Source organism: Anas platyrhynchos, chromosome 5 (genome assembly GCF_047663525.1).
Source record: "Anas platyrhynchos isolate ZD024472 breed Pekin duck chromosome 5, IASCAAS_PekinDuck_T2T, whole genome shotgun sequence".
NCBI classification, from domain to species: domain Eukaryota; kingdom Metazoa; phylum Chordata; class Aves; order Anseriformes; family Anatidae; genus Anas; species Anas platyrhynchos.
In genome coordinates this window covers 33,566,821-33,585,448 of record NC_092591.1, presented here as the reverse complement: position 1 = coordinate 33,585,448, position 18,628 = coordinate 33,566,821, and the positions used below count along the sequence as shown (strand labels likewise).

Sequence of the window (18,628 nt, the reverse complement as noted above, 5' to 3'; positions counted from 1 at the left end):
GTTTAGTGAATTTCTTCCCATTATTAAACCTTTCCTAACAAACCAGTTTCAGTGCTTTATATACAGTACGGAATCGGTTTTTCAAATGTTAATGTCCCTACATATTTTGAACACAAAGGCAGGAATAATTATAGTGTTGGACAGTTGGTCTATGGAGACCACAGGTCTATCATCAGGTACAGCAGGTGTCTGCTGCAGTTTGATAGCTTTTCTGCTTTAAAGTTATCCTTTGCTTGGTAGCACGTGGAGACTGATGGCTGTTCTTTAGTACTATAAGAAAAGATGGAACAACAACACAGTATTGTCACGATATGAAACATTTCGTAGTAGTTTATTCACCATGTGATGCATGTTGTCATATCTATGACAATGAAAATAGTTGTGTAGCAGTTTAAAATCAGACCAGATATTCCTGAAAAACTAAAAGCAGTGATAAGTTTGAGAAAATTGAACAAATGTTCAAGATTTTTTTCTTTTTCCAGATCCTTCTGTACGTTTTCATAATACTACTGTACAAACTATTCCTGTTTAGAATAGCTTAGCTATTGTCAGTGGTATGATATACATCCTTGCCTCAACTGTAATTCCTGTGAGTAGGATTCTTGTCTCCTCTGACATGATTTCACATTTTTATATTGCTGAATTCATAACCCACACATGGCTGAGGTTTGAAGGCAACTCATTTTGCATTTCCTTGACTTTGAACACCTTTTGAAAACAAATATTTTTATTTTGGACAACCTGCTTATGATTCCTGGAAATGAAAAGACTGGGAAGAATTTTAAATAAAGATTACTACACATTTAGATAGGTATGTATGCATTTTCACATGAACGGGTTCAAATAAAAAAAAACATGCCATTGTGGTATGAATTATTCCAAAGAGAAATAAGAAGGTACTGAATATTTAATTGTTGGAAGTACTGCAGTGAATAATAATTTTGGTAGATCTGTTTTTCCTTGAACAACATAAATGTGATTCAGAAGAACATCTCAGTTTAAAACTAGCTAATCTTAGCATGCTGGGTTTAATATTCCCATTATATCATAGCAAGAATTAAGTAGAAAAAAAAAATATATGGCCTTTTATATAATATGAGATTTTGGTCATTTTTCCAGAAAAAAACAGACTTTATAATATGACTTCATGATTTGATCTGAATAAAGATGCACAAATACATATGTATTGGTGTTATAAATATAGTCCAATGTCACAGTTATCAGTGCTTTTTAGGCATGTGACAGAGGGTTATCCTTGAGATAGAGCAGTGCAGGTGAATTAAAGGGTGTTGAAGAGACTACATATTACTAGATACCAGATACCAGGAAGTTACCTGATTACTTTGAAAATTACAGTCTTCATGTGTGGCAGTAAGGAAGAAATCTGTTTTCTGAAAGTATGAGTGATGCAAAGGTTTCATCAATGTTAGTTTCAGATGTGGCATTGCTCTTGTGTGCTGAAGATGAGAGCACTTACGCAGGTCCTGCCAGAAGACTGCTGCTAAATCCATCACATATTCCGTAGATAGCATGTTGAATTCTTTATCCATTGCATTAGAGCAATAAGTCTTGAACTGTGAACTCCAAAGGATATTTCTCCATGAGAGCAGAAGTAATAAGTTAGAACATCTCCTCTCTCTGAGAGCAGAGAGCTCCAAAGTTCTGTATTTCTCCTGTGCATGTGTTTTCAGAAAAAAAGGTATAGTCATTGGCAAGCAACTGTGTGCCTGCCATTCAGATGTACTGTTGTTACAACATGGGTGCTGCTGGAATAGTGTCTCTTTAGGGGTTATATACTGATAAAAACAAGGGTGGATAAAGAGTAATAAAGATTAAATACAGATGATATATATTTAACAGAGCCCCGTTATATTAAGGTAAATAAGATCTGTTGAATACATGTTTAGGTTTAAAGGTATAAGAGCACAGTTTTGTGTAAAAACATCCAACTCTCCCTTGTTGTTTTTGTTTTGTTATAGTTGTTGTCTTCTGTGCTGGATCACATGAAGAAAGCTCTTCTTCACCAAATCCATCTCAGAAGCTGTCCCTGATAAGAAATAGCATGGTGTCATTGCATCAGCCTTCTAAATCAGGTACTACAAATCCTGTTCCTTACACCCTCCTTATTTCTACTTCTGAAAGTGCAAGATGCTGGCAGTCACAAGGACCCTTCACCAGAAAGATGTGCCACTGGGCTTCTGACTGGAAATGGGACAATAACTCAAAGTCCAGTGTAACCTTAAGGGAATCCCTCACTTCCTTATTAAAAAACAAACAAACAAACAAACATATATATAATAATAATAATAAAAAGAAAAATCTTCTCCATCAGCACAGTGAAATCCACCACATTTGGGTTTGGGAGTTCTTTAAACAATTCTCATTAGTGGAGCTGGTGTCTAGCAACTATAGACCAAAGTAGCTTTACTGATACAGAATGAAGTGTTTTTTTTTTTTTTTTCAACTATAATTTCCTTTTTCTATGAATTTTAAAAGCCCATTGAGCTGGACAAAATGCATGTGTGATGAATTTGATCTTACTGTGTTGTTGGGATAAATTGAGCAAATGTCATACTTCATAAACACCCGAGGGAAAGAAGCCGGTTGTCATCTGTGGTCTGGAAATGTGCGAATTGAAATGACACCTTTCCATTTAGGGAAATAATCACAGAATCATTCCAGTTGGAAGGGACATCTTCAGATCATCTAGTCTAACCTGCCTGCTCAAGCAGGGTCACCTTCAGCAGGTTGCCCAAGACCACCTCCAGTTGTGTTCTGAGTATGTCTGTAGATGGAAACTGCACAACTATGGTTTCTTGTGTTCCAACTGAGTTTCCTGATTTTTAATTTGTGTTTATATTCTTTTGTCCTGTCATTGGGCAGTACTGAGAAGTGTCTGGCTTCCTCTTCGTTCACTCCTATCAGGTGTTTATGCACATTGATAAAGTCCCCCTGAGCCTTCTCTTCTCCAGGCTGAACAACTCCAGCTCAGTCAACCTCTTCTCACATATACTTCAGTCCCTCGATCATCTTTGTGGGCCTATGCTGGACTTGTTCAAGCAAGTCTGTATCTTTCTTGTGCAGGGTAGCCTAGAGCTGGACAAAGCACTTCAGATGTGGCCTCATCAGTGCTGAGTTCAGAGGAAGGGTCACCTCCCTCAGTCTGCTGGCAATGCTCTTCCTTATGCAGCCCAGAAGGCTGTTTGTTGGCCTTCTTGAGTCACAAGGGTGCATTGCTGGCTCAAGGACAGCTTGTTCTTACCAGGTCCCCAATGGTCTAGATGGTATTTAATTCTTTAAAGTGTGAACCACCTTCCTGACATTCCCTATGATTGTTCATGAGATTTCTTCAATTTAAGCTTTTTCAAATCACACTTGTAATACCTGAAAATATCTTCTTTGCTGATTGTAGTAATATAGATACATTTCTGTCTTATATTTTTCCTTCTCATTTCTGTCACAGTTTACTTTTCTGGGGTCCTGCGTTTGAAGTTCCCCACTTTCACAGGTGCTAAGCAAAGTTGGATATGAGACATCTGAAAGGTGATGCACGGTAGCATTAGAGGTTGCAGCTTCTGGTGTTCTCTTACGCTGCGGTCACGTGAGTGTACCCAGTTCTTTTGCACTATGATTTATGCTAAACATTAGCTTCTCGGTGATAGATCTTTCCATTGCAATGCAGCGCACGCTGTCTATTGCCAAAAATTCAGAGGCCATTTTCAACAGATAACAACAACTTTCCTGATTTACTTCAAACTCTTCTTATTCAGATCCTCTCAGGCCATAGGTTGTGGCAGAGGCATTATACAGTCCAGAGAGTATGGGAATAAGTTGCTTTTGAAGGAGAATGTTGTGTTTACTTACTTGAGCTGTATACTGCTTTGTTACGTGAGGCACATTCTAAGGATTAAGTCTGCATTGGTACAGTCCTTCCTACTGCAAGTGGGGATATTGTTAAGATTACTTTGTCATAAATATTAGTTTCAATAATCCTCTGTTAAATATATGCATAAAAATAATTTTTTTCTTTCCCAGGCTCCTACGTGTCTCTCAACAGCATGACACTGCAAGAGAGCAAAATTGTTTTCTGAGTTTTATGACCAATCAGATTTTAACTGATAAAAAATATTACTACTACTGCCAGAACTCTGTGGGTACTGAGCTAACCTGTCAAACTTTAATAAATTTAAACAATATAGCAGGCCTCTCTTTGTCTCAAACAAGCATGGAGTTTCTGATCTGCTGTTGAGACCCCTAAAGGTATTTTAATGGATCATCAAACCATAGCCTGAGAGTGTGCACAGACATCTTCCTCTGGATCCACCAAAGCCAGGAGAGTGGCTGGTGTCCTCCTTCCTGTGCCCTGGTGGAAGTAAACGCTGCGCACACATGTGCACAGGCACAATTTGCTACTTCAGCTTCTTGTGGTTTGCATTTAAAAATGATAGGCTGAACCACGCAGGAGACCTTTGCTAAGCTGTATGGATTTGGTGAGGTGGGCCGAGAAGCTCTTCAGGTGTTTGTCCCAGCTGATAGGTTGAGAAAGGCAATAACCTCCAGCAGTGAGCTGGTGAGACAGGGCTGGGGACCATGCAGAGGAACTGGAAGAGGATGTGTGTGTTCAGGTGGGAGATCACAGCCTGTTCCAAGCCCCAGTGACATGCAACCATAACACCCATGTTTCTCTTATGCACACTGGGTGGTGTGCATAAAAGCATAGTTATAGTTAACTTTAAAAATCAGGAAAACTTGCCTACTTTGTCTGTTGCAATCAAAAGGTGCCTTTTCCCCTGTGGCAGCTTCCATTTCACTTTTTTTTTTTCCCTGAAAGTTTAGTCAGAGTAAAATCAATCAATCTTCTGGAGGCGCCTTTTTTTTTTTTTATTTTTATTTTTTTTTATTTCCTCCCCCCTTGTGTTGCCTGTGCAACAACCAGTTCTTGTTATATTCCTGACCTTAATTCTGTTCTTAATACTTGTCTTTTTTTCTTCCCTGGAGTAAGGCTACCGAAGGGATAAGGATGTGTCATTCTTGTGTGCAAGGTCTGAATACTCTCTGAATGTTAGGATCCCAAATATGAATGTTTACACTCTTACGGTTTCTCATATGGCCTGGGGGTCCTCAAATTATTACTGTGACATTATTATTAGTACTGAAAATAAATATAATGCAAGTTAATATCAGCTTACCATATCTATTCAGCTCCATTCTGTACGGCAGAGCTTTGTGCAGCTAACATCCCTTCGGGGAGCTTATATTAGATTGATGAGAGAACAGTGAATTACTTGTCTGGTTTATAATATGCTGATTATGAAAAATTCTGGCTAGGATGATCTAGTGTTCTCAGTGCTGCAAATGGGCTCTGGAGTTTGTTAGGAGGGCATCTATCCTGCTGGAGGAAAGCAAAACTGCTAGGGGAAAAAAATGGGGGGGGGAATAAAGCTTTCATTGCTCAGCTATTTTGGTTGAGACCCTAGAGTTTCCTTTGTTTCTCTCTGCCAAAATGCTAAATCCATACATTTTCAGTATCCCTGCTGCACTAGTTATTATTCCCATTCAGAATTTTATGTTCATGTGGGCAGACCATCCACTAAGGTAAATTCACTGTTGATACTGGTGGGAAGATGCTGATTTACACCTGTTAAGAATTTGCAGAGTTGTTTTTCTTTCAGTCATGTTGCTTCACCTGCCCAGTGCGGAAACTGTTTTTACTGCACAAGGTAAACTTCTTTCTTCCCTTCTGTTCTTCCATTTCTTGGGACAGAGAGCCCTCATACGCTGTATATCTGCTCATTCATGTCCCCACATAAGCCCTGCCTTTTTAAATGGGAAAAGCCTCAAAGAAAGCTTTTGTTTCTCATAACAGAAATCTCTTGTATCATCGGCTCAAGCTGCTCATGGGTGACGTCAACAGACAGTTTTGGAAAACCAGACTGGGTGTTATCTTCGGTTGGTGTCCTGGTGTCTCAGGACAGGCAGCAGCTGCTTCTGGAAAACAGTTCCTCCCGTGGAGATATTGAAGGTAGGCAAAGTTACAGTTCCCCCCTGACTGGAGACCTGCTTTCGCCCAGCACCAATAATATCTGTGGGCAGCAGCAATTGGAGTTGTCAGGCTGAAACCTTGCTTACACATCACTAAAAATACTGCCATATGCTGGTTCTGGTTTGCAGCTCGTAGGTGCATTGTCTGTGCCCAAGAGACTCAGTCAGTAAGAGCCATACCATGAATATTACCTGTATGTGTACTGCTTGGGTTGTATACACATGTACCCTGTATGCAGCCAGGCCCTTTATATACTCCCTTTGTGTATCTCTGTTTTAGCATAAGCTACTTTTGCTTAGAGACTGAGTTTTCTTAGGAAACTCAATCCTTTACAAGCCAGGACTGGTTCCTCATGATTGCTGTCTGACTTGCAAAGTCTTTGGCTTTTGTTTTGTTGGATGTCTTCACTTTGCTTTGTTTGGTTTCTTCTCCTCCCATTCCTTCTGTCACTTCTTTATATATTTCCCTCATTTTTACTTCAGTTGTCTTTTTCTTCTTTCTGTTATTTTTTAGTTTTTATGCATATTCCTCTGCTTCCTTCTTGTGATTTCTTTCCTCAAACTCATTATCCATTTGCTTATTATTATTGCTCTTCCATCCACACTGTGTGTCTCTTTTCTTTTGTTTTGTTTTTTTTTCCTCACAGGGGACATTTTCCTCCTGAACACCAGTAGGCTACCAGATAGATGTGAGTTCAGCCTACATAGCCCCATCCTGCCTGGGAGCGTGGACTCTTGCTTGCTGGAACTGGCCATATATTCACAGGATGCTGTTCCTCTCCTCCAGAGGTTCACAGCTGAAATCAGATATGTGGACACAAACAGAAATATAATAATTTCTCTGAGAGTTGGCCATGAGGAGGATGCCGGGTAAGACAATTAATTTGCAGCTGTTTAGACTTTGAATTGCAGGGTAGAATGGAGTCCCTCCAGGCCACTATTTATCAATGTCATCTTCCTTCTTGAGATCATTACTTCTGTTAGAGCAGAAAATAGAAGAATTGTCAGGACTGAAGTGTGCAGCTTCCTGACAGGATGTCTGTAATAGACCCAGGTTTTGTGTGTTGCCTTTGCAAAGAACGCTCCTGATGAGAAGTCATTCTTCCTCCCTTGCAATAAGAAGAGCCAAGAGTGGTAGGGTCTTGTGCTGATGGATGCTAGCATCATGATGCTTATGGATTTAAAGTGCACTCAGTCCAACAGCTGCCTTGGCAAAATGACTGATATCTCTAAGTATTCAAGAGGTCCTGTCTTTGGGAGTGAAAGGGTCATATTTGGAGATAGGGTTACTTCTGTCTCTTTTGTAATGTCTGTCCTTCTGTCTGCTAAGTTCAGGAGCATCCTCTTTTGCTTCATCTGTAAAGTCCAGAGAGGTGAGAAGAGGTGAAGACAAAAAATAAATAAATAAAAATCAGGGACCCTGGATCTTGTCCTGTGTTTTCTACTCTTTGATCTCCCCCATATATTTTTTTTTTTTTATTCCTGCATGTAGCAGAATGCAGTAAGGAGGAGAAATGGGTAAAGGGAATGAATCACAACAGGAAAAGGAGAAAAGTCCACGTGGCATCTGATTTTGCCATTTTCCATGTGCTTGTTTTTTCCTTTGCTGCAATCTGCCTTGTAAGAACCTGGGTCAGGCACACAACAGAGCTCTCTATTTCCATCACCTGACTGACTCCCATAGAGAATTTAAGCAATAGATCCCAGTTCTTGTTTTCTTTGAATTCTTTGGCACTCCCCAGGCTGCCATGGAGATCTGCAGCCAAGACTTCTGGTCAGCTGAAGAACGCAGAATTTGACTAAAAAAACTTACTCTCTCTCAGATCCCTCTCTTGCTCCTACTTTTAGCTATTGCTCACTTCCTTCCTGGCTACTCCTTCCCCTTCTTTTTACCAGTTTCACAAGGAATTTATTACATTTTCTGGGATCAATTTCTAACGTCCTTTTTCACCTATAAATGTCCTTTCTGCTTTAAATATTTGACAAGCCTGTACTTGCCTAAGCAAATGCAACCACAGTTCTCCCATATTAACTCATAAAATAACCCTTCTGATGTACCTAGCTGCCCAGAGCAAGCTTTGATCACAGTCATTGCAGTGCCTCTGGAATGAATCATAGACGTTGTTAAAGAGCTTATTTGGACACAACAAAACAAATTTGCATAAAATTATCATCTGTCTAAATGATGGCATTTGGACATAGTAGAATGGAATTAGCTTTGCTAGAATATGACCATTGGTATTACTTTTTCCTAGTGGGTGGAAATGAAGCACTGGTAAACCCAGTGGCTTTAGTTTCAAGAATTCAGAGGATAGAAGGTGACTGAGTACTGTTTTAAACAAAGATAGAAAGAAGGGGAAGGAACAAAGAATAGAACTATTAGGAACTATTTTAGGATAAATATCCTTCTTTTACCCCTTCTTTATGGGGCAGCTCTTTAAAATCTCTACACAATTCCAGAAAAATCTGTGTGCAGGCAGAACAAAATTTATTTCTACAGTGTTTGGGCTGGTTCTTACTAGGAAGATAGTCTGAAATGAACATTCCTTCTGTGATTAAGATTTTAACAGTATTGGTTGTTAAGAACAGAGGCCATCCTGAAGCATTCCCATTTTCCAGAGGGAGTGGAAGTTCTACAAGCTTTTGTGTGTTATTCAATCACAGCTGCACAATTTGGAGCAGAACAAGGAGGTCAGTGAGGAAATGACCTTGAGATAGATGCCTATGTGTAGTATGTATTTTAATTGTTAATTACTGTTGAGGGATTACCTTGAAATCAGAGTAGAAACGTAGAAATAGAAAAAAGGGTAGGTGGCACTTTTTCAGGCAATCAGGCACTCCAGCAAATCCTGCTTCAGTCCCTTCTGTCACCTCAACTCCCAGATCAAGATACACTTCACTATGAATTCCAGTTGCACCAGCTTACTTCATTGATCTGTCCTCTTTCTGGTTCCAGAAATATTTTGGTTGTATTTCCTACTTCAGGGTTCATCAGCTACACAGTTCTCAAAAGCTTAAGAGGTATGTCACTCATGAGAAAAATTTACTCTCCTGTCCACCTTACTAATTGCTAGGTTTTATCAATAAATCTGTTGTGTTGACACTGCTGCTCAGTTTTTTACACAAATGTACTGTAGTGAAAGAAAAAAGAAAAATTCAGGTACCAAGTCCTTTGGACAAGTAGGACAAGCTCATATTATTTATTATATACCACATGGGTATTCTCAGTTACTCTGTTTAAGGGAGATCTGCTGGGGAAGTGATGTGTTTGGAATTCTATATATTTACAGAAATATGTATAAAATTATGTTTCTAACGATCTCAATAAAGATCAAGCATCAGGAGTCTGTACTTTTGCTTGCAGGTCCAAGCCTTCTTTATCTGGCACTTGGCTCAAAGCTGTCTTCACTTTGCTATGGTTATAGCTGTGGTGCCTGTTCAGATCACAGTTAATGTCTTTCTGACTACTTTGCTTATCCCACTTTTTCTCTCATTACCATGCAGACCTAAAAACTAGTTACAGATGAAAATTCTTCCGAGTCCTGTGTGGTTTTGTTTTGAATGGTTTCACATCCTTGTTTTTATAGTTGACCACAATTACTTCAGTGTTGTCAGCCAAAATTGTTTTAATAAGAAGCTTGTTTCTTTCAGCTCTAAATACTCAAACTTTGATGAAAATAAAAAAGAATCATTTGGGGCAGGGATAATCTTTTCCATTTTCATGGTAGAGTGAGATCAATAAGCCAGGTTTATTTTGTTCTCTTTTATTTCTGAATCTGAATTATAAAGCAATGGCCATTGTAGTCTTGGTAGACCAAAAAATAAGTTCAAGACCACATGCACAAGTGGGTTGTCAGTTAGCCAACCACACAAAAGGATTATTACTTAGTTTGTCCTGTGTTCCCATACTGCCACCTCTTTCTTTGTGAGGTGGTGGTGCTGAAATGACCTGCCAGCTTCTGAGACACTTGTAGAAACTTACCATTTTTGAGACTTCCATTCTACTAATCTGGATTTTATCATTGACAAAAGCTATTTAACTTGTGCTGTCATCAGTAGAAGCATTGCCATATAGCTGATCTGAATGTCTAGAAACACCTAAGGTCATTTGGGATTAATAAGTTAGGTGTCCAACTACATAAGCCTTTGAAAGGGAATAGTCTGGTAAGCATCCTCAGAAAATGCCTAATACATACTGACAACAAGCACAGCCTTTTAAATTAAAAAATACAGCTACAAAAGGAGAGACTACCCAGCTGCTATATGACTGATTTTGAACATTAACCTGGGGCTATGATATACTGCCCTTCCTGCTTGTGTTGAAAGTGCATGCAAAAATATACTGGACCAAGTAAGAAAGATCTTGACCCTCTAGGTGGTTGGTAAGAGCAAGAGTTGCAGATGTGTACTCTTCTCTCATCTATCTGTTTTTGCATACAATGACTGGATTTTTTATTTTTTTTTACAAACTGGATGTTTGTGAAGATTTTTGAGCCATATGTGGAAAAACAAAGTAAAGCTTCTAATTCGTATGTTCACTGGCTGAGCCTTGAAACAGATGGAATACCTTTCTGCAATAACTTGTGTAGTGAAGCCCCACATTCAGAAAAGGTTTCAGCTTTCTTATTAGCCTTTTTGAATTTGTCACTTTTAATGAAGAAATTATTGTTCTTAATATTAAAGTCGTCTTAAAATGCATGGTCAGTTACCTATGTTGGAGATGGAAAGTCATGGCATAGAAAAGATTGGTAAGGAGGGGGAAAGACTTGTTTAGCAGAGGACACAGAGGCTAGTGAAAATCAAACATTGAAATTATAGGTTTGCAGGGTGAATCTTGAATCCACTTGCCTTAAGCATCAGGTTGCTTGCAATTCCAAATATTTTATCTATGCAAATTTCTCAAAGTGATGTCAGACTCTGACAACCCTTCTATACATATAGAGCAGTTTTAATATCTGTATTTAGAAGAGTAATATTACCTTGTTAGTCAAGATCTGGCTTGACATAAAATCAATAGTAAAGATATTGCCAAGCTTGGCTTATCTGAAACCCTGCTGCAATGATCCATCTTCTGCTAGATCTACAACGGGCTTTGTTCCTGATTCCATTAAGAAAATTAAGTTGGCTCTGACTAGCCCCTGTTTGGATACTGGGACCCAGCAAAGAGGGTATGATTATTTACAGTATTAGAAATCTTGCTGCAGTTGTATCTTGAGGTGGAGGATTTCTCTGAGGGGGATTCCTTGATGATGACAAGACCTAAGTATTCTGGGTGATGGAAAGCTACTTGTCATTTTTTTGCAGTCTCTGGATGTTTTAAAACTTTTCCAAAGGTAGTATAAACACAGAAAATTTCAGTACTAGAGATCTTTCAATGTAGAAGTGGAATGTTTCATGGAACCTTAGGGCTCTGACTCAAAGCTGCTGCCAGTTCACACAAGTAGTGGTTTAAGGTTTCCTGAACTCAAGGGTGCAGTAACGTTGGTGGTGTCTCGGTGGAGCTGGAGCTTAGTAGTAGAATAATGCCTCAGTGCTTAAAAGGACTAGTATGCTTAATAAGTAGATGCAAAAGATTTAGAAACTGTCCTTATCTTCAATGGCTTGTTGAATCAGTTTGTTTAAGGCCCATTGATTTTTGTGGCCAAGTGGATGCAATGGTGTGATGAACAAAGCTTTGTCGTGGAGCAGAAATTATATGGTTCTGGGTCAGTGCTGAATGCTCTTGGATGTTGTGCCACAGCACGGCAGGGGGGATATATTTTTGTGTCTCAGTGCTGAGTATTCCTAAAGATGTACTGTAATGCAAAATGGAAAAAAAAAAAAAAAAAAAGTCATTCCTTTGCTGGGTAGTAGAGATAATGCAGTTGTGGTTCAGGACTGGAAGTTTCTGAAGCTGAATTAAATTATATTGAACTAACGAATATGATATGATGGGACAGGAAACAGGAAAAAACAGGGTCACCTTGATAAGAGGAGCTCAACTTCAGTTGAGTTTAGGGTATCTGTGGGTTTTTGTGTGTGTGTACAAGAGTGATAGTGGAACATAAGGGGTGGCCATAGAAGGGGGAGTAAGGAATTCTCCCCAGAAGAAGGGTGTACAGCTGGTTGTGGTGGAATGACTGAGTAAGGTGACTAAGCAGTTACAAGCAAAAGTGAAGAAGGTGAAAAACAATTCTAATTGCTTTAATTTTTTGTGCAAGTTGTCAATTAGATGGTCTGCAATTTTCACATTGTGTCCAGTAGACATCTGGTTGTTGTCATCCAGAAGTTGCTTTCTAATCTGTTTCTGGTGCGGGGTGAGGGCAGATGATCATTCCATGGCAGCAGAAAGCATTTCCTAAATGAAAAAATAATATCAGGAGCAGAGCAACATACTTAGCAACATATCTTGACACTGTGGGGGGAACTCCTTCCAGCTACTGGTGCTGCCTCCTCACCCTGCTGGCACTGACTTAGTGACACTCATCCAGGGTGCCAGCAGCGACATCAGCAGCATGTGGGTTTTAGATAAATGTGTCTGTCCGGTACTCTTTTCAGAAGAAAGCTCACAGCAGGGATTCCTCTGTTCCTATCCTTTTACAACCCCTTTACAAAAGTGTTTTAAATGTGTTTTATTTTCCTGCTACCATGAAGTGGAAGGGCAGGGTGGTTTTCTTTGTTGTTTTATTGTTGTTTTTTGTTTGTTTTGTTTGTTTCCTTGTTTGTCTGTTTAAAAAAAATGTTAGGAATTTTGTGGTTTTATTTTATTTATTTATTTATTTTATTGACACTTGGGTACCCTGACTTCTGTCAAACTGATTTGAGTGAGGTACTTTGAAAATTCTTATTAGGTGTCTCTGTCTAGCTTTCAGTGTCTAACAACTATCCTTACAATTAGAGTATGTGGCACAATCTTTTTCTTAACTGCCTCAAGGGCATTACAGTTGAGAAACCTTTGCTGTCTAGGAGTTACGACATTTGTTCTGTGAGGAAATGCAAATTGCAACAATAGGATTTGAGGCAAGGATAACTGAATATGAGCTTCTTAGGCTGAGTATCAATTGTTTTAAATGGACTCCTGTTTGTTTATTGATCCTTTCCCATCTGAATACCATTGCTTGTGTTTGGTACAGCATAGAATATATGCTAGATACTCCATGGACTCCAGCATGCTCTGTGTACATCTGATAGCTCTTTGTTGTATTTTAGGATGAAATGGAAATCCGTGATGGCCCAGGTCGGCCGTATAGAAAGACCTTTTAAAATCACCTTGCTGTATTCAAACTGTGGAGCACAAGAGGTTGGACTGCTGGCAGTGGGCTCCTTGAAACTCAGAAACTGCTTTCATGGTATGTTGCAATGCAGTCAGGTTTGGAATAACCAAATGCAGTCAGAAGAGAGAGCAGCATACTCGCCAAAACTGATTGGTGTGATCAGTCGGTCAGATAGGACATATGTGAAAACAGAATCAGCTCTAGAGTTTCTGGCAGTGCTTACCTCTCAAGAGTTATATTTGCATGTGTTTTGTGTGTGTACACACATGTACATGTACTCAAAAGGAAGGGCTGAAGTGCAGAATTGTAGAACTGCTTTTTCAGGTTTGCTTTATATTATATTTGTATGAGAAAGTAACAGGGCTCATGCTGCATCCTGCAACAGGGATGGAGAAAATATCTGCCTAGATTATTTTAGTATTTACTATTTTTCTTCCTTAAATAGCAATTGTAATAGTATCCTGTGTCGCTTTTCCGTACTGGGGCTTCATCTTCCAAATTTATAAAGAAAAGAAACATTGATCTTGCCATCTGTGGGGTCTGTTTGCTACTGCCTGGCTGAGAATTTCTGTCCAAAATGTAAATAATTAGAATGTAATTGTTTTCTCCAAAGTACTGAGTGCTCAGCTCAGAAACACTCAGTTTTACTTGGCATTTTCAATTCTGTTACCAATGCCATGCAAATGATCCTCAGTACCTGTGCAGAACCCTGCTAATGTCATTTAGGCTTCTTGGAAGTCTGTTGGTGCAGGCAGCTTGCAGGTTGGAGACATAATCATCTCCACTTCCTGGTTTTCATCCATTAATATAACGCTACTGCTTCTGTTTTGCAGACACAGTAGAAATATCTTTGAATCTGAATGTAAAATCTAAAAAGCTTCATTTGTTACGAGAGAATACTGGTTTCACAGAACAGTTTCATTATATATCGTGAGACTGGTTTTGAGTATAAGAGAGATTTAATTTTACTGCAGTCAATCTTTTGATTTAACAAATAGTAAATTTTAATGCAATGTTTTTGACAGTCATGGAGTTTTTGAGGGGATGCATACAGCCTGAAGCACTATGCTTAACCTTCAAACAATCCCTAAATAAACTGGCACATACCCAGCACAACACAGTGCCATGAGGAAATACTGTTTCAGGTCTCTTTCTCTATACCTTCTGGGATTGGTTCTCGTAAGTTTCGCATTATTTCCAGAGCAGTAACAATCCTGGTGGAACTTCTGCACAGAGCTCTGCTAAACAGGAGCAGGCGCAGAAGAGACCTGCACACACCTGCAGGTCAACAACTGATCTGCGCACACACATCCACAGGACAGGCTGGCTACACTGAGTCATGATTTCAGGAAGTATCAGACTTAAAAATTGTATTTAAACCTGTTGCTGGATACCTGCACAGTAAGTTAAATGCTCCTGGATTGTAGCTGACTTCGCTAGTTAAGGTGCATGAGTAAAGGTCCTATCCACTGAGCCAGACTGCTGGGCTGGATGCCACAAAGCCAGTGCAGAAGTGTGCCCGCAGCACAAGTATTAGTTAACCCTGACTCTTAAAAGGGTATAACAATGTGTCCATCAGGACCGGAGCTAAGTGGGTATCACTGCCTCCAGCAGCAGAGTGTCATGCAGCCTGCTAAAGCTGTCGGACAGATGCACAGTCACGTGTGCAGAACCAAGGAACATACCATAGTAGGAAACTGCAGGATCCTTAGTAAAAATAAAATAAAAAATTGACTATCTGAAGATAGCACAAACAGCAGAAGACAATGTGTGCATGAAAGAAAAAAGAATAATGAATTTGGTCTCCATGAAATCCAAGACAATCTGGGAATCTCATGCTGGATAGAAACTGCATGGTAAAAAGTACAGGTAAGTATCGTTTATCACCCAGAGGACACTTCCTGAGCCCATACATGTGAAGGCTGATACACATGAAGGAACATATACGTTCTGCCAGCTCATCTCAGAGTTTCATTCTCCTTTTTCCTTTAGACAAAGAAAACCAAGATCTTTCTCTATATGACAAAGGTTCAGCTTTCCCTTGCCTTCATGGAGGCTGTGTTAGCCACCTACAAATCTGTGAATTCATCAGTGATTGCCCTGCCAAAGAAGTGGAAGCTGTGAGGTGTGGTGAGTATGTAGTGTGGCACTTCATGGTAACCTTCATCCCCTTAGAACAAACAATTTAGAACAATATGTTAAATTGATTCTGTTTCTACCTTAATTCAGTACTTGCCTCCTCAAATAATTTAGCCTATTTTCATTAATTTGATGTTAGAATTCTATTTTTTTTTTTAATTACTCCATATTGGATAATTTTTATTTATTTATTTAATATTGCAGTAACTAGTTCAGCGACCTGCCTTTCATATGTGTAAATCTTATATAAACATCTGCAGCTGGGTGAGAAATTCTTTATGGACCCGAGGTCTGAACCTCCCTTTAAGGAAACCTCCCCAATCAGGAAGACACTGATCATTATTCTCATGCCAATCACCGACACAATCAGTCATAAGTCTGTCCCTCCAAGATCCCCATTCAGAGCTCATCTTGCATATCACTACAAAGAAATCTCCTGACTAAGTATAAGTACATGCAATGCTAAGAAACATCATTTAGCTTTTTTGCAAGTATGGTGGCAGAGATCTAGAATAATCTGTTGATTGGCCAACTTTCACTGAACCCTTGTAATGTCTGAAATTTCATATGCAGCAGGGTCTTTAAATATTTATGGAGTGATTTGCCATTCTAGATTGCAGGAGCTGCTGTTTTCCATAGTACCTAGAGCAGGACAGAGCTGCGAAGTGTCAAATATCTCCAGTAACAAAAAGTGTTGACATCCTGATGGTGTCTGTGGAAATGAGACCTATTAATATTTTAACATTGAAAAACACTGTGGCATAAATGGGGTAGCTTAGACATCCATAATGAATTTTGACTTTTGCTGCAGTTTGTCTTTTACCATAATCAGGTTTCTCCTATTTTCCTACTTTTTCTTGTTCTCCATTGTAGATAGTCTCCCAGAGGGCTCACATTGCTCTTTTGAAGAGGGTCCATGTAGCTGGACGCTGAATGAAACTACAGCATCTCCTTGGTCTATCAGGGGCTTTACTGAAATGATTCAAGGTCATTCATTTGTAGGGTCTACCTTGCAAACCACTGAAGGTAGGTTCCTCATAGTTCTCTCTCAGTATGTCCGCATGTGTGTGCATGTGGACAACAGTCTTGAACTTAGGTGTTTCTTTGATTAGTTTAAAATTTTTGGCACCACCCCTTTCTGAATCAAATTTAGCATCGGTATTATCTAGACTAATTTTAAACGTGGCTAAAATTAATTTTTGATCATTTGGAACTTAATATGAAACGTTCTGCAGCAAAGTTAATATGAATCTGTAGGAGTCTAGGATTTATCTTCACCTTCAAAAAAAACTACATGATGAATTCACTCTTCTCTATATATACCTCTTCTCTCTATTCTCTTATGAGCTATGCAATTGCAGTGTACTTCAGCAGGAACATGATAGCTGCTGCATCACAAAGTAAAAATTGACCAACAGAACTAAGCAACTTGTAGAAACACAAATCTTCTGGAGACTCTTGTCAGATTCTGGCAGTGGGTTAGAAGGAGCATCACATGTAAATCTATCCCAAGACCAAGTGATAATACATATTCTGTGCTATAGAATACCACAGGAAAAAAAAATAAAAATCCCAGAACCATCAGCTTGCTAAATAAGGATGGAGGCCAGACTCTCACATGTTCAGGTTTGAAGACACAAATATTCAGTACAGTTGAGTTTTTGGTTCACAGTTCCCTGTCAAAGTGAAGGGCATCCATATGATTGTCCTGTTTGTCTCTTGAGGGATTGTTTAAACTGTTCCTATGAACAAAGACCTCAACTAAGTAGTTCCAGTGCACAGTTTGTCTCAGCAAGAGTCATTGATGCAAATGGTGTAAGAATTAGGGTTGATTAAAGAGCACAGTGTAGATTGCTGAGAACCCTTGTATGGGAATATACTTGAATGGTTTCTGAGGTTTATGCACTCCTGTTCCAGGGAAGGGTTTGGGAAGTTTACTTTTGTGCTTCTGAAATCCACAATGAATGTTCATTTTATCTCATTGTAATAGATGTGCTCTTAAGACATGTTTCTACTATTCTCTCCTATTTAACGTGCTTCAGCACAATGATGTTAGTTTATCAAGAGGGTTTTATGTTGTCTTTTTATAAAGCAAAACGTTGTCTTTTTTTTTTTTTTCCTAATTCACTTTTCTGTTCAAAGGACACTTCCTCTATCTGCGAGCAGAGAGCAATCACACAAGTGGTATGGCCAAGGCTTACAGTACCAGTTTACCAGCAAGTATTACCACTGAAGATTACCAGGTATATTGCTCTGTCTAAGTGCTTTTGTGTAGGTAATCCTCAGGCTGCACACTGTGCAATATGCCCAATGCATAAAACAATGGAAGCAGAAGAGCAGACTCTACTGCCTAGCTCACTACTTGTAGAATGCCAGAAAAGAGACATGAGGGGCATTCCCTTTAAGTAAAAGCAGAAGTGCCAAATCAACTCCTAGATATGGAAAACTCCCTTGCTTAGTTGTACTGACCATTCCTCTGAAGTGAACCCAGCACCTGAATTGTGTGGGGTGTCCTTGGTTCATGGGAGAGGGGTCTCGCTATCTGCGTGCATTGAGCCATTCAGTATACATGCTGATGAGACTTCTCTTTTTAAATTCTGTACCACTTTGCTAGGAATTAGCAAACTTGACAGCTTCCCTGAGAACAGGAGCATGACGTTTGTGGGGCATTAGACCTTCCAGGAATAGATGGGGCTAATAAACTTCTGTTCACGTTCTTCAGAAATCTCAGAACACGAAGGCAACCTGGCATGTATAAAATCACGTATCCTGCCTTCAGCCCAGATCCCTACAAAGTATAAGGGGAGATTCAGGATGCTGTAATTAAAAATATTAAATAATACTGAACTCATAACACTTAGGAAAATTAAGTTGCAAGTTTGAGTTGGAGTCCGGCCCTGCTAGGGGAAAACAGAAAGCTTTGATGCCTCCTAATTAGAGCTGGCAACAGAAAAACAGTGCAGGTGCCAAAAATGTAGCTTCAGCATTTATATTTGTTATCCAGGTCATTTGCTGGGTAGTTCCAACAAAATAAAATGTGCTTGGAGCTAAGTTTACACAACCAGGAGCAGTTACTATTGGTTATGGTTGTCATACAGGAGATCCAGAGCCATTCTTTCTTTCATTGACAAAGATTTGAATGCACATTTCAGGAGCAAGGAACTTCCCTTGGTTGTGCACATGCATGTGCTCCC

At 39.4% G+C, this 18,628-nt stretch overlaps 1 protein-coding gene across 6 annotated transcripts in view; it reads left to right on the top strand.

Moving 5' to 3' along the window:
• Positions 1-18,628, top strand: part of LTK (leukocyte receptor tyrosine kinase) — a 156,747-nt gene that overhangs the window by 98,391 nt on the left and 39,728 nt on the right. For 3 of the 6 annotated variants that reach the window (XM_013108201.5, XM_072038747.1, XM_027459580.3), the window contains 7 exons: positions 1,980-2,093; positions 5,867-6,022; positions 6,690-6,912; positions 13,231-13,370; positions 15,288-15,425; positions 16,308-16,460; positions 17,577-17,677. In XM_013108201.5, coding sequence (XP_012963655.1) covers positions 1,980-2,093; positions 5,867-6,022; positions 6,690-6,912; positions 13,231-13,370; positions 15,288-15,425; positions 16,308-16,460; positions 17,577-17,677 — 1,025 coding nt within the window. Of the gene's footprint in view, positions 1-1,979; positions 2,094-5,429; positions 5,721-5,866; positions 6,023-6,689; positions 6,913-13,230; positions 13,371-15,287; positions 15,426-16,307; positions 16,461-17,576; positions 17,678-18,628 lie in introns of those variants that run through there. The other 3 variants (XM_013108203.5, XM_072038746.1, XM_072038748.1) reach the window with 2 other exon arrangements.